Source organism: Mastigoproctus giganteus, chromosome 9 (assembly GCF_048544385.1).
Source record: "Mastigoproctus giganteus isolate SK-2022 chromosome 9, ASM4854438v1, whole genome shotgun sequence".
Classification (NCBI taxonomy): domain Eukaryota; kingdom Metazoa; phylum Arthropoda; class Arachnida; order Uropygi; family Thelyphonidae; genus Mastigoproctus; species Mastigoproctus giganteus.
This window is the reverse complement of record NC_143583.1, coordinates 44,836,291-44,860,180: the sequence shown is the minus strand read 5'-3', so window position 1 is coordinate 44,860,180 and position 23,890 is coordinate 44,836,291. Positions and strand designations below refer to the sequence as shown.

At 36.8% G+C, this 23,890-nt stretch overlaps 1 protein-coding gene across 1 annotated transcript in view; it reads left to right on the top strand.

The window, feature by feature from the left end:
* The window catches only part of LOC150080194 (protein Aster-B-like), a gene marked incomplete in the record, with an annotated part of 482,184 nt that overhangs the window by 376,473 nt on the left and 81,821 nt on the right, over positions 1–23,890 (top strand). The window contains 2 exon segments of the mRNA XM_090380640.1: positions 2,223–2,378; positions 20,762–20,837. Coding sequence (XP_090236766.1) covers positions 2,223–2,378; positions 20,762–20,837 — 232 coding nt within the window.

Below are 23,890 nucleotides of genomic sequence, written 5' to 3'. Positions count from 1 at the left end.
CTGGAGCAATGTGGAAAGTTACTGCTATGGATAAAGGGATAGTTAAGGATAGTTAAGGGATAGATAGCATTAGTGTTCAATCAAGTAGATGTGTACTTGCTATTGTTTCAAGTAATCCTAACACTTCCCATGTAATTGCTGGTCCCATGAGGGTGGTCAGCTCTATACATTGTTTTCCTGGCTGCAGCTTGTCCCATCAGAATAAGTGTAAGAATCAATTTCACCTCTGCTTATGGCTGCTGTTAACATGTTTGCTGCCACCTATATGTTAAAATTACTTGTTCATTGGGCTCTAATTTTTGGATTATTGAAAAATATTGGCATTCCAACCTTCACAGCATTCCAAAAATTCGTACATAATGATTGAAAATTAAAAGTTTGAAATTCATCACTAAAACCGAACTTACTTTTGTGCTGAGCTGTAAAACAGAACAAATGTAAAATTTTATAAAAAATTTATTCATGTACATAAATTAACATCAACACAAGCAAAGAACAAGTAAAATTGTGTCCCAATTTTATAAATAAAAGCCAAGTATTACTGCAGAGCATTTAGCCGGAGTGCCAGTACTGAGGAACTGTTACTTTCACATTCCTTTATGTTTATGGCATTTATTGATTGACTGCTTAAGAATCACCACTCGTATGCTTTACAGCACAGCACTTTGATGGCACATTGTTCCTAGTGCCATTTTATACATATGTGCATAAAGGCAGCAAACATGTTAAACTGTTAGTCAATGTACCTCCCCCAAGATAGTGGTTTTCTAACCCACATAACACTGCCTCAATGGCATCAGCATTCTTGCATCCCTTCTATTTAAGTACATTCCATCCCTATAAAAACAGTTTCTCCCATTCTCAAGCTGAAAAAAATTCTGCCATTACCCTTGCACAGTCTCTCTAGGTCTAGGGCCAAATTGATTGACAAGACTTCCATTGGGTAATCCTTCCTATTATGTCTGGGCAGAATGAAGATATCTTCATTTTTAATCTGTTTCACAACTTTAACTCAACATTGCCCGTACTTGTTAAGTAAATCCTTATATCTCCTACTCTTAATATCATTAGTACCGGTGTATAAGAATATCACCTTTTGTGCCCTTAAAAGATGATAGTTGCTATACAACACAACTTTTGTCGCTATCAGACATACCCCTAGGCCTATTCCATCTATCCTTTTTTGCAACTGTATTTTGCAGCTTTATAAAATCACATTTGTATTTCTGAAAATATATAGTTTATGATCTTAATAGAAACACTTCTAATATTAATTATACTCCTACAGAATTACATAGGAAAATACTAAGTACTGTTTATATTGTTCTTATATTGATACACTAACAGTGGCCCCAGAATTTGACTTTGATTTTTGAGCAGTTTCAAAGGTCAGCAAATGCACAAACTTTATCAGATAAGCACAAACAACTGCACTACTAATTTTAAACAAAAGATAACAAAAACCAGTGATTTGTAAGTAATAAAAAAGATTCCACTAGCAGCTCTCAAAAAGTGATACAATCACTAGATATCTTCTATGGTAGCATTTTGAAATGAAATGGCCCTGGTTCTGCTTGTTAGCCACTCTTTCTACCTTTAATTCACACCAAATTTTGGAAAAGTACCCCTGTACTCCCTGCTCACTGTTATTTAGGTATCTTAGAAAGAAAGTGGCCTAAGAACTGAATCCTGAGGGACTCTACTTGCCACACAGGTCCCTCCTGAGGAATGCCCTAAATCCTGGTTGGCTCTATTTTATATAATATCCTTCTATGGAGAACTATAGCAAAAGTTTTTTAAAGAAATTGAGATAAATATGTCAAAGTTGTTTCTTTTTATTAACTTCATAATAATAAATAAGTTCATGATGTTTTAAAGTTGTTTTTTGTGTCGGTAATTGTGCATCTTGTCTTTCACACCTTCATGGATTGGGACAATATTAGTGCTTCTCTAGTCCCAGGGTCTAGTGATGATCTCGTTAACATCCCTGTTGTTACACTCACATTCACTCATGTCATTTAATTATACATTAGTATTAGTATTAGCCATGTAGTGCAAGGAAGCCATGGGCTTTTGCTACACCAACCAAAAAAAAAAAAAAAAATTAGAAAATAAATAAAAAGTAGGAAAAAATTATTAAAGTTTGGCTGCCATTCTGTGAATGCTCTAAATGTTTATGTGCATCTTAGAATGCTTCAAGATATATTGTTACTGATTTTCAGAAGTGGCTTTAAATAAAGAAGCAGAAAGAAGTAATCAGCAAATTTCTCTTAAGAAAACTCGACGACGCAAGCGAATTAAAGTTGACTCAGGGAAAAGTGATGGTTTAAATGAAACACCTAGGATTTTACAAAAGCAGGCATCAGTTCGCAAGCTAGGTAATGTTTTATTTTATATATTTAAGCAAAAATAAATCTTTTAAGTATCTTTCTGATGATAAATAGTGTAAATCTTGATATAATATCAATATTGATTTTCATTTTTAATTAAAGATTATATTTTTATACTAGAGAGAGAGAGAGTTTTATTTAGAACAGTGAGAAGAGACTATATTTGAAGATGTTGAAAAAAATTATTATAGGAGTGACTTACAGAGTTTTTTGCATATTTGCAGAACATGCTATCATACATCATATGTACAATCTTCCAACTTGTATTGGGACACTAAATGAAAAAACTGGTTTGAAAAAAAGAAATTTTTAATATTAGCCATCATCCCTATGAGTTTTAATGATATTGGTAAACCTCTGGAAAAACACTTTCTTCTTTTGTAGAAGAGTGGAAAGTGTATATGGAATATGGTATGTGAAATTTATAATTTTGTTCCATTCGTCCTCTCTAAGGCTATGGCTAGTTCTTTGCATGAACTATGTTGTCTTATTTTTCAAGGCATACCAAAGATGTCATTTAGATTTGAATCTGAGCTTCAGGTTGGAAACGGCATGCTCACCACATTATTCTCCTGAAACCACTGTTATGTTCAACTATGCTTGTGACATCAAGTTTGTCTTGGTACAGTACAGCTCCTCTCCAAAGAATTGCCACAATGCAGACAAGGCAGGATTGTTCAGAATTTACAACAAATATCTGCATTCATACTTACAGATAAGAACCAGTGGATCAAGTCTAAACCACATAAAATAGACCTGAACTATCACACTACTGCCACCAAACCATTGTTAGTGTGATACAATCAAGGTAACAGCATTCTTGGAATACATGCCACACCAAGGTGCGTAACATCTGATGCGTGGGCTGTGTTGTATGATTCATCATATTCTGCCACTATTATAAAGTCCATTGGTTATCTCAATTCTCTTAACTGTCTCTAAAGTAAATTCATTAGGGATACCTTTCAGTTAATCTCATTATCTATTTCAATTCTTGACATGCCCTGGGAATTCATTAATGGCAATGTACCTGACTTGGAATGAATGGTCATGTTACCTTGTCTTACATTGGAATACAGTGTTTGACACCAGGATAAGCAGTGATGTCCCACTCTGCTATGTAGTAATATTTTCTGCCTAGTGATACCTTCTTTGAGAAAGGATTGCAGGCAGTAAATTTACTCACTGTATGACAAAGCACTATCACACCTCTTGGGAAGGGATCTGAAGCCTTTTCTTCCTCTAAAGAATTGCTGCAATGCAGGTAAGGTGGAATTGTTAAATTGATTCTGCTCAGTTTACCTGTCATTCAGTGTGTGTATTTTATATCCTACTTTTAATTGATACTGCTGTCTTCCAGGCATAGTAATATACACCATAATAACAATAGTAATATACACCAGCCTGATAAACAACAAAATAATTTAATGAAATATAAAATAATAAATACAGAATAAAACTTATACAAAATATTTATTTAAGCTAATATAAAATAAAATAGAAAACTCTGATAAAAAATATATACAGATAGCCCTCTGTTTACGATGGTTTGTTTTGTGATGATTCACAATTTGGCCTTCTGGTTTCAAAACCAGAAGGCCAAAAATATCAAAAAGTATAAATAAATTTCAAAAATGTGCAACTATAAATACCAGATATGATGTGAAGAAACAGCACAGCCCATCAGAGATGAGAGCTATCCCCACCTACCATCTAAATCAATCGGTGATGAAGTGACCGGAGATAAGAGGAGAGGAACACTCAGTTCGCTCGTTGGCGTACTATTCGTAGACCACTATTCTACTGTGTCAGTTTGTGAGTTTTAATTAAAAATTGTTGATTAAATTAATAAAATAAGAGCTGCCATGTCTAGAAAGAGAAGGGCAGTAAAGCCAAGTGAATGTGAAAATTTTGCTAAAAAGTCATGTAGATCTATCATGTTGGAAAAAAAGATGGAGACAATTTGTAGAATGGAAGATGGTCAGACATATCCTAATGTGTGTAGAAATATGAAATTGTCTCCATCTACTGTGAGTACCATAAAGAAAAATGCAGATATAATAAAACAGTCAATGCAAAATGCTACAACAGTAAGTGCGACAAGTGAGTTATAGCAGAAGTAAACTTTTAGAAAAAAATGGAGAAATTATTGTCATTGTGGGTGGATGACTTAAATCAATAAAAACATTCCATTGACTCAAGCTGTTATTACTGATAAGGCAAAGTCAATTTTTGAAGATCTTAATAAAAAAAAAAGAGGGTGGTGATGAGATATTTTTAGGTAGCAAGGGATGGTTCATGCAATTTAAATCACAACGTGCCAGTGTGTGAAATTAAGTGGCAAGGCAGCAAGTTCAGATACTGAGGCAGCTGCAGCATTTTCTGCAAAGTTTCGAGCCATTGTAGAGGAGAGTAATTAACCTCCTGATCTCATTTTTAATTTTGACGAGACAGGGCTTTATTGGAAGAAATTGCCATCACGAACCTTCAATGTGCCCATGAAGAGCAGTCTGCACAAGATTTCAAGGCTGCAAAAGACAGGCCAACTCTTCTGCTGGGTGCAAATTTCTCTGGCACTTTAAAATTAAAACCAGTGTTGGTGTACCATTCATAGACAACGCCTGCTCTCAAGAGCCTAAACAAAGCCATGTTGCCAATCTGCTGGAAATGGAACAGGAGGGCTTGGGTGATGTAAGAAATGCCCCCTGGCCATCCTGCAAACCTTGCTAGAGTCAGAACATCTCTGGATGTCAATGTTGTTTACATGCCACCAAACTGTGTCAGTTTATGACAAACACCACTTCAGTTTTGTAACCAATTAACCAGGGGGTAATAGCAATCTGTAAAGCCTATTACCTCAGCCAAACCTTCAGGGAAATGATGAGCGTTTTGGACAGATCAGACTTGTAACTGTCAAGGATTATTGGCTCTCATTCGACATTTTGAAGTTCATTAATAACATCAATGCAGCTTGGGAGAAAGTGTCAGTGAACTGTTTGAATGGAGTGTGGCACAAATGTCTCCCACAATTTATGCACGACTTCACAGGATTAGAGCCAGTGGAGAACATTGATAAAGACATTAGCAGGGTGGCACAGGAGGCAGGATTGGATGAGGTTACAACTGAAGATGTACTAGAGCTGTTGGATAGCCATGGATAGCAACTTTCCAGTGAAGACTTGGAAGAATTAGCTAAAGAACTAAGCCAACAGAAGGAGGAGAAAGAAAAATATGAAGAGCCTCATCTAACATCTCTGAATACAAGCTATCTACAGTGCATCCTTTCAGCCATGGAGACCCTCACTGATGAGCAGCTCTGTGAGATTGACCACAACTGGGAGCCAAGTACGAAAGTGAAAAGGAGTGTAATTATATTCTGAGGTTCTGAAAGAAAGAAAGAGGAAATCTCAACAGGCAACACTGCATGCTTTCTTCAAAAAAGAGAAAGATCCTCAACTAGGGACTTCATTACAGAAGTAAAATCTCTGCATTACACCACTGTCAAAAAAGACCATTGCAGGAGACTTGCAGTGGCACTTACGAAAGCTTTCGGTCTGGGCTTCAAACATATCAAAGTAATGTACAAAATTTAATTTTTTTATTTAATTAAATTTAGTTTGGTTATTTTTATTGCATTTAATTGATTTCATGTAGGTTAGTGCAAAAGCATCATTTTAATGTAGCCATCTACCAAAGTAGTTTAATTAATTAAATTGCATAGTTTTGGTTATATCTCATATTGTGATATAATGACGATGCCTTCACAACGAGTTACCATAGTATTGTATTACCTCGAATAAATAACACTTCACCAGTGGAGAAGACTGCTGTTATTTATTCTCAGCGGATGCCACCACCCACTGCCAATTTAATTAATTAATTTAACTACTTTGGTAGATGGCTACATTAAAGTGATGCTTTTGCACTAACCTACATGTAAGTCATTCTACCTCGTAGCATGAGGCCCTTGCCCTTAAATATTTTATTGATTTATATTCATAAAAATGCTGTTTTTGCATTCATAGCAATATAATAATATTTTATTACTTATGTCAATTTTGAGAGGAGCCTAGAAATTAACTCATTGATTTCTTATCAACTTACATTATATAATTGATTCATTTTACACCTATTTTTTTTTGCGACAGTTCCTTCAGGAACAGAATCCCATCGCAAACTGAGGGCTACCTGTATAGTTAAAATGATAAAGTTAAAAGTGATAAAAAGAAAATACACCAAAGCTTTCAAAGGCAACTACCTCCTTTCTTCACTGTTGAAATTTGTAAATTTCAACAGTGAAATTTACAAATTTCACTGTTGAAGGAAGGAGGTAGTTGCCTTTGTAACATTAAGTAACAGCAGATTACAGCTCAGTGACTACTACTGAAGGATCATGGGCCATTATTCTTTGTGTGCACAGAGACCAGAAATGGCCCATCAGCATACCAGGTGAAACTAGTGCATTTGTGAGCCATTTCTCCCTCACTATTGTTTTGAAGAACGAATCCGTATGCTCTCAAGCCTTTCCTCTGTGAACAAATGAATATAATTTCATCTCTTGATGAAATTTGGTGATTTTCTTCCCATAAGTGCTGTGCCACTGCATATTTCCCATAATTAGCCTTCTCTAGCATGCTCCTTCATGCTGACTCTCCTGTACAAGTACAAATTTGTATAATACTCTTCACAATATAAACATTTAATCATGCATATGGTTCCACTTGAACCCTCAATAGATACAGGATCCTTCACCCTTGACATAACTGTGTGCAGCCTCTGTCAGTGCATCTGCACGTGACACATCTGACATATCAATAGAATCCTTGAAATCCATTCTGTTAAGCAAGGTAATAACACTAGTGTGCAAAATTTAAGGACCAGTCAGGTTTTTACCTGTAGCTTCTCATAGGAGTGGCCTGGATATGAGAAAAGCATACCAAAGGAACCTCGTGAGGTACAAAAACTGATGAAGGAAACAATACCGACACAACAATGGAAACAAAACGGTACAGAGGGACTTTATTGAAAAATGTCAACATAGCACTGGCTGCCATGATACAGATGCATCACTGCCAAAGATGGAACATAGGGAAGAGGTGGTCCTCAGTAGGAGATATGGCCACCCCTAATGTCGATGGCTTTGCACTGCCTGTCCATACTTAGAACAATGTTGTTGATAAGTTCTTGCGGTAACATTGTCCATTCCTCTGTCAGCGCCATCTTCAGCTGGTGAACATTTTCTGATGGGTATGGACGTGCTGCTAGGTATCTCCCCAGAGGTCCCATGTGTGTTCGGTGGGATTTAGATTGGTGGAACAGGCAGACCAATCCATACGAACAATGTCCTCACTTTCCAAAAGCATATCAACAACTGCAGTGCGATGGAGTGTGGTGTTATCATCCATAAACATGAACTCAGTCCCAATGGCACCTCGGAACAGACACACACGGGGAAGGATTACTCCAGTACAGTAGCGTGCGCCGGTTACAGTACCACCTTCCAGTGTCTGGAGTTGTGTATGTCTATCCAAGATAATGCCTCCCCCAGACGAGAACACCTTGTCCGCTATATCGAACCCTTTCAGTGATGTTTGCATGGTAATACCATGTGCCAACCTCTCACCAGAGTAGCTGATGTCCAGAATTGCTGCTGAGACTGAATCTACTCTCATCAGTAAAGAGTACCTTAAGTAAAGATTTTGTGGTTGTAACATTTAGAAATAGTGTTGGTATTTAAGTTTTGCACACCAGTGTAAGAGTTATGAGCAGTGGCAATAAATACTGTGCCTCTCTCTCTCTCTCTCTCTCTCTCTCTCTCTCTCTCCCCATTTTCTTCCCTCTTGAGTTTATTTAGCCAAAATTTTTTTTATTTTTTTTTTGGTAGGGGTAGCCATACTTTCAAAGATCTGCAGTGAGAAGTCTGTTTTCACTGTTGACACAGCTGCACCACTGTGAATCTCTGAAAGTGACCTCCCCCGCCCTGAGCATTTTCAGGAAGAGGGCTATTTACACTGATTGCCACTGCATGTATTCCTACTGCTGTATACCAATGGAAACAGTGAAAGGAGTGAAGGTGGAGTTGAGTTTCTGGTCCATAAAGATTTAAAAAACAACATTTTGGAATTCAAAAGTACATCACCAAGGGTGTCAAGACTAATACTCAAGATTTCTAAGAAGTACAAGCTAAAGATTATAATGATTTATGGTTATAATGATGAAGAGGTTGAAGAAATGTACACCGAAATTGAGAGTCTTCTAGATTAGCAGAAAACCCACTATGCTATTATTATGGGGAACTTCAATGCTAAGGTTGGAAAAAGACAAAACAGCGCAGAAAGGGGAACTATAGGAAATTTTGGAATTGGTGAAAGAAGTGAAAGACTTGTGGAATTTGCAGAATCTCAAGGGTTGTCAGTAATGAACACTTTTTCAAGAAAAGGATGAACAGAAAGTTGACATGGAAGAGTCCAAATGGATTAACAACTAATGAAATCGACTTCATCCTCACTAACAGAAGATGTATTGTAAATGATGTTACCATCCTGAATAAGGTAAACGTTGGAAGTGATCACAGAATGGTAAGATGTACACTTGATATAGATGTAGGAAAGGAAAGGAAAAAACTGACTTGAGTAAATAATACAAAGGTCTTTGAGATAACAGAAGAGGAGAAAAAGCAGTATGTACTGGAACTTAAGAACAAGTTTGAGCTTCTGCAGACTGCTCATGACCAAGATATCGACGAGGAATATTACAACTTTCTGAAAGTGATAAAGCCCAAGAAACCTATAGGGAAAAAGAAATCCAAAGAAGAAAACATTAGTCAAGAAACACTTGTTATGATGAACCAAAGGCAAAAAATGAAGAGCAAGTTAAACACTGACAAGGAAAAAATTGAATATACTGAGTTATGCAAAGCCATTAGAAAGAGACTCAGAGAGGACATAAGAAGGTTTAACACAAGAAAAGTAGAACAAGCATTAAGGGAAAACAAAAGATTTAAATAGCAGCCATGAGCAGTAATACAGAAAGACAAATGATACTGAAACTGAAGAATAGCGATGGTGTACTTATAAACAGCAGAGAAGGCATAATTCAAGTAGCAGAAGACTACTATAGAAAATTATACAAGGAGCGAGGCAATGATGCAAGCAGCGGGGAAGATGGATTGCAAAGTAGCAACACATACGACATACCTGATATTCTTCCTGATGAGGTAGAACATGCGTTGAAGAAAATGAAGAATCAGAAAGCCCCGGAGGAAGATGAAGTTATTGTAGAGTTGTTAAAATTAGGAGGAAGAGACATAACACAAAAACTGGCAAGGCTCTTCACAAAGTGCATTAGAAAAGGTGTGTTTTTTAAAGGAGTGGAATAATGCAATCATAGTTTTGCTGCATAAGAAAGGAGATAAATCAGAAATTGGAAATTGTAGACCAATTAGCTTGTTATCCCACATCTACAAGTTGTTCACAAGGGTCATTACTAACAGATTAGAAAGAATACTTGATGAGAATCAACCGAAAGAGCAAGCTGGCTTTAGGACATGATTCTCAACTATGGGTCACCTTCATGTAATATCACAGCTAATGGAGAAAGCAAATGAATATAAAACACCATTATTATGCCTGGCATTTGTGGATTTTAACCCCGGGGGCTCACATCTGGTGAGTATGGGCTTGGCAAACCCAGGGTCCTGAGCTGGATTCATCATTCTTCTCTTTCTTGGTGATGCCCCTCTCTCTCTCTCTCTCTCTCTCTCTCTCTCTCTCTCTCTCTCTCTCTCTCTCTCTCTCTCTCTCTCTCACACACACACACACACACACAGGGGGTAACTCGGGATTTTTTTTTTTTTTTTTTTTTTTTTGGCTGGTGCAGCATAAGCCTCAGGCTTCCTTGTACCATATGGCTAATAATAATAATAATGAAAAGGCATTTGACTCTATACAGCATAAAGCAATGTTTCGGGCACTGGAAAGACAAGGCATAGATACCCCGCATATTATGATTTTGAAGAAAATATATGAGAGTGCTACCTCCTTAATTAGACTAGACAAAGACAGTAGGAAATTTAAAATCGAGAAAGGAGTTCGACAAGGAGACACAATATCTTCGAAGCTGTTTACTGCTGCCCCTGAGGAAGCTTTCAGAAGATGAGACTGGTCGCAGAAGGGAGTCAATGTGAACGGAGAGTACCTAAACCATTTACGATTTGCAGATGACATTGTGGTCATAAGCCACGATCCCAAAGAATTAGAGGAAAATCTTAATCAGTTATGCACAGTTAGTAAGGATTTGGACTAAAGATGAATATGGCTAAAACAAAAGTAATGATGAACAAGTATGCCACAGAAAGGGAAATAATGATTGAAGGAGCAGTAATTGAAAAGGTGTAGTCATATACTTATCTGCGACAAGTTATTAGCTGTAATAATGATAAATGGCTGGAAGTCAAGAGAAGAATAAATTTTGGATGGATAGCATTCATGAAATATAGTCACATACTGAAGAGCAATATCCCAGTTTGTCTGAAACGTAAAATAATGAACCAATGTATATTCCCCACCATGACTTATGGAAGTGAAACTTGGGCACTCACCAAAAGAATGGAAGAAAAGCTGAGAACTACACAGCGAAGAATGGAATGAATTATATTGGTAATCAGACTGTTAGATAAGAAGAGAAACATGGATTAGGCAGCAAACTCAAGTAAAGGACATTCTTATCAAAACTAAAGAACTAAAATGGTCTTGGGCAGGACACATAGCTCGAAGACATGATGACAGATGGACTAAGAAAATAACAGAATGGTACCCAAGAGGAGCTAGAAGAAAACCTGGAAGACAAAGGCGGAGATGGATAGATGAAATTCATGAGTTTGTGGGTAGTAAATGGATGGCCAGTGCTCAAAACAGAAGGAACTGGAAAGTTGCTGGAGAGGCCTTCATCCTGCAGTGGATTGAAAATGGCTGATGATGATGATGATGTATTCCCTACTCTCTGCTTAATAGAATGAACTTTGAGGATATTCCAAATATTCTGTGTGCAGTTACAAAGGAAGAGGTTACATGCAGTTGTGTCAAGGGTAAAGGATCCAATACCTATCGAGAATATAAATGGAACCATATATGAGATAAAAGGCCCAAAATTATTAGTATTAGTAATGGCCGCATGGTGCAAGAAAGCCTATGGCTTATGCTGCACCAGCCAAAAAAAAAAAAAAAAAAAAAAAAAAACCGAAAAAAACAATGATAAAAAAAAATAATAAAATAAATAATAATAATTAATAAAAGAAAAGGAAATTAAAACTATCATCCTATGCGCTTTCCTGACCTGAAGGTACTATCCAGATGACCTTTGAATTTCCCCAAACTATCAGCCTCTACCACCCGTGTAAGCATCTTATTCCAGTAATTTATAACTCGTTGGCTAAAATAAAACTTCCTGCAGTCCAATCTAAATATTCCCCCCCACCATAACTTGAATTTATGTCCCCTAGTTCTAGCATCATTTATAATCTTGAAAATTTCGTCCTCATTCATTTTACTGATGCCTCTCAGAGCCTTAAACACCTCAATCAAATCTCCTCTAAGGTGTCGAGTTTCCAAAACTGCAATCCACTATTCGAAGTCTTTCTTCATAAAGGACGCCCTTTTGACGATCTCACCAGGCAAGTTACCCTTCTTTGCACCCTTTCAAGAAGCTCGATGTCTTTCTTTAGGTGCGGTCTCCATACTTGAACACAGTATTCCAAGTGTGGTCTAACAAAAGCTTTATATAATTAGATTATTACGTCCCTATCTCTACTTACAAAAGTTCAATAGATCATCGATAGGACACCATGGGTCTTCCTTGCAACCTGTTTGCAATGCTCAGAGAATTTCATGTCTGACCATATCGTAACACCCAAGTCCCTTTCCTCCAATAGTTGGGAGTGTTGGAAGGAGAGTCAACATGTCGATTTAAAAATTCTAATTATGGTAAATCTGCAGCTCCTTTGGGTAGAAGATCACCAAATTTCTCCAGGTGGTGCAGTTATCCTTGATCATTTACACAGAAATATTGCCAGTGGAAATGGCTCAAGACATTAGGATTTTATTTTCGGAACGTAATGCCATTTATGTGAAGGGTGGATCTGTAATCGTACTGTGTTCGAAGCTGTAGTTCCTGGATGTGATGAATGGTTTGGCTTGGGGCACTCCTGGGCCATTTCTGGTCTCCATGCTTGCATATAGTATAATTTCCATGATCGTTGAATAATAGTTATTGCTGCAGTTGTGCTGTGTTATTTAAGGATGTACCAACATTGTAAATGTAACTATTGACAAAGAGTTCAAAGGTGGCCACCTTTGAAAGCTTTCCTGAAATCCAAGTTTTTGATAAAAAATTTATTTTTTTCATTATTTATTAGATGTTAATTTCATAATTTTATCACCTTATCATTTTATTAGTGTATTGTATTTATTTTATATTATTTTTAATATACATTTTGTATAAATTTTAAACTGTATTTATTATTTTATATTTTATTAAATTATTCTGACATTTACCAGGTTGGCATTGGTTAAACACCAAAGCCTATTTGTGAAGCCACCTGCCAAATAACATCTTCTTCCAAGAGGTGATGGTCCTAGTATATATTAGTATTAATATATGCATTATTAGTATTAATAATGGAAAATGATGCAAGAAAGCAAGATTATGTATCATCAGCCAAAAAAAAAAAATTCCCGTTTCATCTATCGATCCCTTCCAATAGTTTGTCAAGTTCCTCCATGAATTTATTCAAACTATCCACTTCCACAACAATGGATAGAAGTTTGTTTCAGTGATCAACAACCCATTTGCTGAAGGAAAACTTCTACACATCTGTTCTGCTACCTCAATTTGAATTTGTTCCTCCATGCACATAGTCTGAGCAAGAGGAAGAATCCCAATCCCTTCAGCATTGAGTTTGCTTAAACCAGATCACTTTACAAGTACCTAATCACCAGACACTGCAATTTTCAGAACTGAAACTTTTCTTAGTAAAGAGCACCCGTTTGTTCTCCACACCAATCTCATTGTCCTTTCCTGTACCTGGGACAGTCACTCTACATCCTTCCTAAAATGAGGCCTCCATACCTGTGTGCAGTACTCAAGATGTGGCCTGACCATTGCCTTATTCAGTGGGAAAATTGCCTCCTTATTCCTGCTAGAAAAGTTGCTATATATCATTGACAAAATCCCATCAGCTGTGCTGGCAGTCTGTTTACACTGCTCAGAGACCTGCACATCAGACTGACTGCACAATTTCGCCCAGATCCTTTTCATTTTCTACTACCTTGACTGTAGTACCACACAGTTGATACGTTACTCTGGGATTGCTGCTACCCATATGCAGTACCTTTCATATGTCAATGTTAAACTTCAGTTGCCACTTCTCAGTCCATCTGCCTAATTTTTCTAGATCTTTTTGCAGTAGGATACCTTGATTACTGTCATTACCCAAACTGCCAACTTTTGTATCATCTGCAAACTTAGATATTAAGCATGATATACTGATATAATGATCAGTATCATTAATAAATGCAGAAAACAATAATGGGCCCATAACTGAACCCTGTAAGACTATTAATAACATTAGTCCATGAAGAGCGGTATCTATTGATAACCACTCTCTGTCATCTTTCCTTCAAACATCCCTTTATTAATAGCATTAACTTTTCCTGAATGCTACACTGCAGAAATTTGTACAGCAGTCTCTTATTTGCAGTAGTATCAAAAGCTCTCCTGAAATCCAAGTTTTTGATAACAAATTTATTTTTTTCATCCAAATCCTTTATCACTGCATCATAGTATCCAATCAAATTGGTTTGACAAGATCTCCCCTTAACAAAACATATTCTGTAACTGAAGTATACATGCACTCCTCTCTAGATGGTCTTGCGTTACTTCTTTAACCAGTGATTCCATTATTTTCTCTGGAACCAAAGTTAAACTAATAGGTCTGTAATTACTCATATCACCCTTTGTGAACTGGAGATACATTCACACATCTCCAGCACACAGGGACCTCTCCAGAATCCAAAGATGCACTCATAATTATGGCTAAGGGTTTTCTTACCTTCTTTGCTGCCTCTCTTAATATAATTGGATAGCTCCCGTCAGACACAGCTGCCTTTTTTATGTTTAACTTCAGCAATTTCTCTTCAACTTTCCTTGCAGTTATCACAAAATAATTCAGCCCCCCATTAGAATTTTAAAAATGTCTGGATTCCTTCCTTTCTAAAGAATTCCTTTTATGTGAATGTAGATGCAAAATACCAATTCAGCCTTTCAGCAACCCGATCAGGATCGTGAACTGTTAAACCATTAACATCAAGTGGACCATTGTGATTCATCTCCTTCCTGCTATTGTTAATATAAGTAATGGAATTTTTACTGCTTTCCTTCCACGCATTCTTTGTCAGAGACTTGTCATAATTTGTTTTGGCTTGCCTAATCTCCTTTGTGATTTGTTTGTACACTAGTTTATGTCTACCACAGACTTCTGTATTACCTGATAATTTATATGCATCTGATGCATTTTTCTTCTCTGCCAGTGTCTCAATAGTTTATCTGACATCCAATTAGGCCTAAGCTTTGAACAGTATTTCTTAATCGGTATGACTAACGTAGTATCTTTTATGGCAGCAGTTATATTTTTCAGTAAATCCACATCAGCACACTGTGACACTGCCAGTCAGAATGCTTTTTACCTGCAGATTCTTAATGCATGAAGAATTACTACTGATAATCATATCAAGAGTATTTGTTCCTTTTGTTGCCTCTCTAACATGCTGCTGTCCATATAAAGCTTGCTGCTGTGTGTGTGTGTGACCAACCCACAAGTTCCAGTCAATATCTGGAAAGTTAAAATCCCCAATTTTTTTTATGAAAACCCCAAACACGAAAGGTATCAAAACCTATAGTACTTAGTACCATGCATGGGTTGAAGGAGAAGTATGGGGGGAGGGGGGATGCCGGAAACTTTGCTCTAGAGACTAAACATGGGTTTCTCCACTTCAAGTCTCCAATAAGCAAAGTGGTGGTATTTCACCGGTTGATGAAAGTCATATACCACCTATATAAGATCTTCTGATTTACTGGCCCACTCTATTCCTTCTGTATTGCTGTTTGTTATACAGATCATAGTCATTAGGCCTGTATGCACTGCCTTAGCTTTTGTATGTTTCTTAACAAAGAGCATAACCAAACCCCTCCTGTTCTTTCTGTCCTTTCTCTATACATTGTACTCCCTGTATTCAAATTCTGCATCCCTTTATATCAGAGTACCAACATGTCTCTGATATCTTCAATGTCTGCATTTGATGACGCTGGCAACACTTCAGATTCATCAAGTTTATATCTTATATTCCGTTTCAGATATACTTGCACATTGTATGTGCAAGTATACCTGTATGTGCAAGTATACCTGAACCTGTTCTTACTGTTAGTTACCCTAAGACAGCCTGTATATTTCTGTCTTCCATGATGACCAACAATAAGCATTGAAAACCCAAGTACCTTGCTTTCTGGGCTGCTCCATGTTCCAATTGATGCAGGGCCAAAATCACTTTCACTTTTGCCTGTGGCCATTGTTAATTTATTAGTCTGTGTAATGCCCCCCCCCCCCCAAACTATTAGGTTTCTGACCTCCTGGAACTTCCTCAAGAGCATCAGCCAGTATTCTTGCATCCTTTCTATTTAAGTGTATCCCATCTCTGTAGACGCAGTCTTTCTTGTTAACAAGCACAGACCACACTGAGAAAAATTCTACACTATGAGCCTAGCACAGTCTCTCCTGGACTGCATTGTCTGGCCAGAATTGCAGACACTTTCAAATTTACTTCTAACTCGTAACTTTTTCTCAACATCGCTCTGTACTTGTTAAGTAAGTCCTCAGATTTCCTACTCTTGATGTCTTTAATGTCAACTCGAACAACAGTATCACCTTTATGCCGTTAAAAAATGATATCTGCTGTACAACATCATCAACTTTTGCCTCTGGCAGATATATACCCATGTCCTATTCCACCTATCCTTTTTGCACAATATATTTCCTGCTTCCCTGACAATAAACTCACAATAGCTACCTCTTGTGAGACTAGCACATTCTTCTTTTGGGGTTACTGCCGAGTTACCTGACGCACAGTCAGTTACTCTCTGGCTGAAATGAAATTTTTCCACATCTATTCTGGAACTATTCTTTTTCAATTTATATTTATCTCCTTTTGTGTTTGTCATCCAAGACAGAATAAGGATGCCATCAGCATCTAGTTTATTCAACCCATTTAAAACCTTAAACACTTCAATCAAGTCTTGTTGCAGATACCTAGTTTCTAGACTTTGCAAATTACAAAACTCAAGTCTTTGTTGGATTTCAAACAGTGAAAAACATATTGGGAAAATGTCACCCTTTTTTATACAGAAAGGTTTAGAGGTGTTAGCAAGTTCCCCTAAATGCTTTGTTCTGGGGACCTCTTAATTTAAACCAAAAATTTGTACATTGACTCTTGTACAAAACAATACAAAAGAGAACTATTCGTTTTCAATTTATATTTATCTTTTCTTGTGTTTGTCATCCAAGACAGAGGAAGGAGGCGCCTCTGTAGCCAGGAGCAGCAGTGCGTAGCACACGCTTCTTGATTAGACCAGAGTTCGAGCCCGTTACCATCAAATACGGAGGATGCAGAAAGGTCAGGAAATGACCAACGCATATCCCCAGAGCAATAGGGCCTTAGTTGCTAATGCTCCTAAAAAAAAAAAAAATAAATAAAAAATAACAGAGTAAGGATGCCATCAGCATTTAGTTTATTCAATCCATTTAAAACCTTAAACACTTCAATTAAGTCTTGTTGCAGATACCTAGTTTCTAGACTTCGCAAATTATAGAACTCAAGTCTTTGTTGGATTTGATTGACTCTTGTACAAAACAATACAAAAGAGTACTCTTTTGTACCCCTGACTAATGTTTGCTTCTTTTTCTCTGCGTCTATTCGAACAGTGAAAAACATATTGGGAAAATGTCACCCTTTTTTTATACAGAAAGGTTTAGAGGGGTTAGCAAGTTCCCCTAAATCAGTTAGAGGCTTTCTGGAGGCCTCTTAATTTAAACCAAAAATTACAGGTACTCTGAGCAACATCAATCAGAGGAATACCGATTACCGTAACACCACATAGAACACTCAAGTCACTGAGGAGGAAATCTGCTCTGAACTAAAACCAAAGGGAGTGATTGCTGTTAAAAGAATTTCTGCACATAGGGATGGGAAACTCGTTCCAACCAGGAACATCATCCCGACATTTAATTGTCAGTACATCCGTAAGTTCCAAATTCTCTAAGGTATTTCAAGTGCCAGAAATATGGACACTCACAAATGGCATGTTGTGGAGCCCTTGCATGCGCTTGATGTGCTGCAAAGGACTATGAAACAGCATCATGTTCAGCTGAAAAACCCTGCATTAATTACCAAGGAGAACACTCAGCTTACTCGTGAGCATCCCAGAGGTTGGAAGAAGAAAAAGAAATTCAACAACTTAACGCAGAGCTGAACATATCAGGAGGCAAGAAAAGCAGGGAAACCTATAAATAACAACAAACTCACCCACGCCCAGAAGGTAGCAGGGAGATGTTCCATCAGAACTCAAATGGAAATGACCATTCCTCCAAAAGAGTCATTCACTCCCATCGCACGTTGCCTCTTAAACTCACAAACCCACACAGAAAGATTGATCAGGTGGGCAGGAGCAGCAGTGCGTAGCACACGCTTCTTGATTAGACTGGGGTTTGAGCCCGTGACTACCAAATATGGAGGATGTGGAAAGGTCAGGGAATGACCACCGCATATTCCTGGAGCAATATGGCCTTAGTTACTAATGCTTCTAAAAACCAAATAACAAACAGTCAGCTGCTATTCCTATATTGGTACCTTCCAATGTTCCATAAGTAACAAAAGCAATTGCCAGAGAAAAGACCAAAGAAGTTGAAGTACCACCTAGTACCCAAGAAAATATGGATGTTGAGGAGAAGGAGGTACAATATGATTCAGCCTTGGAACTCTTTGCAGGGGAGGAAATGGACATAGGAGAGGAAAGTGTCCATACCTCGCCAAAATAGATAAATCCAAGACTGATAAAACTAAGCCCTCAGCAATTTGGTACTGCCTGATGGACCCACCAAGCCAAAATATATGAATGCCTCTTTTAATTTTCGTACACCTGTGAAAGTCAGGATTTTCCTGCATAATCTAAACTTCAAGAACTCGGCTGCTTTTAGAATCTCTGATATATCCTTCCTGCCCTATATCGCTAAATCCCTCACCTCTAATAATGTTTGAAAGTTTAATAATTTTCTCAACTTCTCTCTGAATAATATTGACGTCTTTTGAGTCACTTCCTGTTTCAGGGAGTAGCAATGAACAGTTCCAACAGTTGGTTGTTACTCCCTGAAACAGGAACTTCTTCCAACAGTTCTTCAAAATGGATGTCATTTCAGTCCATGACTGTTCGATTATTTCAATACCTGTTAGTATTGTGAATTCAGCCCAACATTGGTGCATATTTTTATCCGGAAAATTTTCAATTTTATCAATAAGATTTGCCAGGCTTCTCCTTAGTTAATAAGATTTAAGAGTCAAAATGATCCCTTGGTCCAGGGGCTATAAAATTGATGTTGTGTTCGGAGGAAGAAACACAAGTTTTACATTTGAATTGCAATCGAGAAGTGACACTGGGTGACTTGGAGCATTGTCTAAGATAAGGAACACCTTGAATGATAAATTCTTATTTTTCAGATATCCTTCAACTTCAGGTACGAAATAATACTCTAACCAGTTACTAAACAGTAAGCTGGTTATCCATACTTTTCTGTTCAATCACCAATAAATGGGAAGAGAGGATTTATTTTTGCCTTTCAGTGCCCTTGGCTTTTCTGAGCTGTACACTAATAAAGCCGTGCATTTATGATCACCAGAAGCATTACTACAAAATAAGAGAGTGATTCTGTCCTTTGATATTTTGAATCAGGTGCAACTCGTTCTTCTTTGGATAAAATGTCCTCTTAGGCATTTTTTTTTCAAGTGGAGTCCAGTTTCATTACATTTAAAAATCTGATCTGCCATGTATCCTCCCACTTCTATTACATTTTTCAATTCTGGTAAAAAAATTTTCCACTGCCTCCACATGGGCAGAAACAATCTCACCAACAGCTTTAATGTTGTGCATATTTGCTCTCTTTTTAAATCTATCGAACCATCCCTTGGATGCACTGAAACCTTGATTCACCATTTGTACTAGCAGCATGAGACTTTGTGATGATAAATAAGTTGGGCCTTGCACCTGATCGTATTAGAACTGAGAAGCACATTTCTATTCCTTTGCTCGATCCTTAATTCCCAAACTTTGCTATTTTATTTGGAATTAATATTGGTATTAATTAGGGCAAACGAAATAAGGAAAACATTGCTAAAACAGAGTAAGAGCAAAACTGCAGTGCAAGATATTAAAAGCCATCAACATTTCTAATAAACATAATATGAATAAATGTTCTGTGTAATTTTGTGCCCCAAGTAGCATTTAAAGATAGGTAGCAACTTTCTGATCACCCTGTTATATGTAAGGAATATAAACACCAAGCACCTTGTTTCCTAGCTTTCCTTCAATTTTTATATCCTCTATCAACAGTACGGAACATAGAGGAGGATAGTTTATTTCATGAAGTCTGCTGTTTTAATTTTTGTTATGCTGTTAGGAAACAGCTCCAGCTTTCGAAAAAACAGGCAAGATGAAATAATTTTAGGAAGGCTAAGGATTGGGCATACTCACCTCACTCACCTGTATCTATTAACTAATGACAGCGCTCCCCAATGTACATCATGTCAAGTACAACTGACCATTCACCATTTGTTAGTGGACTGTCCCCACTTTCAAATTATCCGTTTAAACACCTTTAAATCAATAACTAATACACAGTCATCAATAAATTTATCACAGATTCTGGGAGATGATTCTAATGAAAAAGAACTATTTACTTTCCTAAATTGTATAGGAATATATCATAAAATATAGTTATCACAATTAAGCTAATATTTCATATTCACCATTAGAAAGACACAATATGGCCCTAGCAGCCTATGTGTCGTTAAACCCAATAACAACAACAACATAGGAAAAGCTCATTATAACTGATATTGTGAAAGTTTTTCATATATGAAATTTTGTAAATTAATAATGGGGTTTGAACAGTAATTAAGTTTGCTTGTGGCTTATATATATACATTAATATTTAGAATTGAATTATTGTGAAGTTAATATCATCCCATCTGATTTAATTACCCCTCCCCCTTTAGCCTCTGCTATTCCTTGTTTGGATGTAGGATTTTGGGGTGCAACACCTGACCTTATCATAAGAATCATCCTTGTCACGTATGTATTTAATGTACTTATGTTATTTTTAGTATTTTGAGGGAAGTATTAAAAGATATAGTTCACAGCAATGTGATGCGTATATTTTGTGAACATGTTACTATTGTTTTGCTATCTCAGTATATTGTTTAAATTAATGATATTCAAAATAAATTTGAGTTGTGTTTACCATTAAGTGCATAAGTTCTTAACTTTTTTTTCCCCACTCAGATTAGTGTATTCTATATTACAGATGATCATTGAAGTTGGTCTTGATGCAATTTAAATGTCACTTTTAAGTGATTTCTGGTGCGATAGATATATAATTATGTTCTCATTTTATTGAAAAGATAAAAAAGAGAGTTGGTGCCGAAATTTCAAGACCACAAAATGTATTGTAGAAATTTCTTGTATATAATGTATTCATCCTTTAAATACCTATGCCATAGATTGAACAGATTATAACTATATCCACTATAGTTATAAAATATAGCTATAGTAGATATACTATGTCACACTAAATCAGACACATTGTTATTGCTTATACAGTAACATGTAATTTTTGGTCAGTTTCATTATCAAATTATGAAATTATTAAACTTACTCTGTGATATACCTAAATTTCAGAGTTCTTAATCTGTCACGTATTGCATAAAAACATTTAAAAATGCATTTTTTTGTTTAAAAAAAAAACAAAAAACTCTGTACTTACTTTGTAACATGCATTTTGTTTATATAAGAAATAAAATGGTGTCGCAATAAAATGGTGTTGCTAACCAGAAGGATCATTAAACACATGTTCATGACATAGCTCTGAAAGCTTCGTAGCAACTTTCAAGCATTTAACAGTTGTTTTTAGTAATGGAATGAAAGGAGCATTCAGCTAGAATGATCAAAGGAAAAAGTGAAAGTTCCTTGAGTGAAAGAGGAATTGAAGCTTGTTCATAGTTGTGAATACTTTTAGAAAGTATTTCTAAAAAGGAAAAAAAAAAAATTTTTTTTTTTTTTACAGAGTTGCAAAGTTTCCTGCAGATTTAGCCCCTTTATTTTGTGAGATAAGTTTATTTGTTATATTCTGTTAAGTTCGAAAGCAGTATGACTGTGAAGTTTAAATCAGTCAGTAATCAAGAAAAAGGAAACTCAGAAATGAGCAAGGTAAGTTTCTTAATCTTGCAGAGTCTGCTCTGCAAGATTAATTCTCTTCTAGTTACAAGTATGGATAAGGTTCATGGTAAATAAGTTAACACTTATGAAGGCCAAAATAATGATAATTGGGGAGGTAAGCTCATTTTAATCCTTTTCACAAACAAAACACAACCAGCAATAGCAAGGAGTTAAATAAAGGAAGAATAACTGTAAAGTTTTGAAAGTTGGGCATAAAAGAATTATTGCTTATTGAACTGACATTCCAAAAAAAAAAAAAAAAAAAAAGCTGTTTTGCTAAACTGTAGAAAATAGAATAAAACGAAAATTTTTAATTTCATTTGTCCAAAGAAAAATAAATATTACATTATATAATTGCCTTAATTACTCTGTCTTAATTGAGGACTAGCAAACATTAATAAGATAACAGAAATTTTGAACTTGACGAGTTATAGGGAACCAGTTGCATAAGTCTTGAAATATGTTACATTAAGTTATGGGACAACAAGATGGCATATATAATGCCTTGAGGCTGTCACAGACATCCTCTTGGATGTGACAAGCTGGATTTGCTACCTGGGAGTTAAAATGCCAATGGAACTGATATTCAGGTGACAAGTGATTGAGTCAAGTGAACCAAAATTCGGTGAAGTGTGGTCATTCTGCGAGCCAAATCCTCTACTTGTACCTTCATGATGGTGAAACTGTTAGTAACCCTGTGTATAACCCCCATTTGCAAGTCCTGAAATACAGCAACTTATATACTGGGGGGGACTACCTTTGAGCAAACCAATGTAAGCAGGGACACCACACTGAGAGAGCAGTAGTAGTAGTAGTAGTAGTAGCATGTGATGCAAGAAAGCAAATGTATGAGCTTATGCAGCATCAGCCAAAAAAAAAAAAATCACACCATTCCCTCCAAATGCCTGTCCAGTTCCTCCTTAAATTTATTCAAGCTATCAACTTCCACAACGACAGATGGAAGTTTGTTCCAGCAATTAACCACCCGCTGGCTAAAGGCAAATTTCCGCACATCTATTCTACATCTGTCTTTTCTTAATTTGAATTTATGCCCCCTTAGGTTCGTAATCTGCACAAGTGGAAGGATCCCATCAGAATTCAGTGTGCTCAATCCATTCAAGGCCTTATATACCTCAATCAGATCACCGCGCAGGTGCCTAGTCTCCAGCCACTGCAATTTGCAGAACTTAAGCCTCTCTTGGTAAGAGGATCCCTTCATTCCCCTCACCAATCTTGTTGCCCTTCTCTGTACCCGCTCAAGTAAATCTACATCCTTCCTAAAATGAGGTCTCCAGACCTGTATGCAGTACTCAAGGTGTGGCCTGACCATTGCCTTATACAGAGGGATAATCACCTCCTTTTCCCTGCTAGCAAAATTCCTATATATCATTGACAAAACCCCATGACCTGCCCTGGCAGCCTGTCTGCATTGCTCAGAGAACTTCATATCTGACTGCACAATTACTCCCAGGTCTTTTTCATTTTCTACCACCTTAAGTGTAGTACCACACAGTTGGTACGTTTCTCTGGGGTTATTTCTACCCATATGCAGTACTTTGCATTTGTCAAGGTTAAACTTCAGTTGCCACTTCTTAGCCCATCTGCCCAAATTATCTAGATCCTGTTGCAGTAGCAGACTGCCATTACTGTCATTAACAACCCTGCCAACCTATCATCTGCAAACTTCGACATTAAGCCTGATATACCTTCATCAATATCATTGATAAATATACAAAACAACAGTGGACCTAACACCGAACCCTGTGGGACTCCACTAATAACATTAGTCCAAGAAGAGCAGCACCCATTGATTACCATTCTCTGTCTTCTCCCACTCAACCACCTTTTTATCCATTGTAGCAACTTACCCTTAATACCATTCTGCTCCAATTTGTACAATAGTCTTCCAT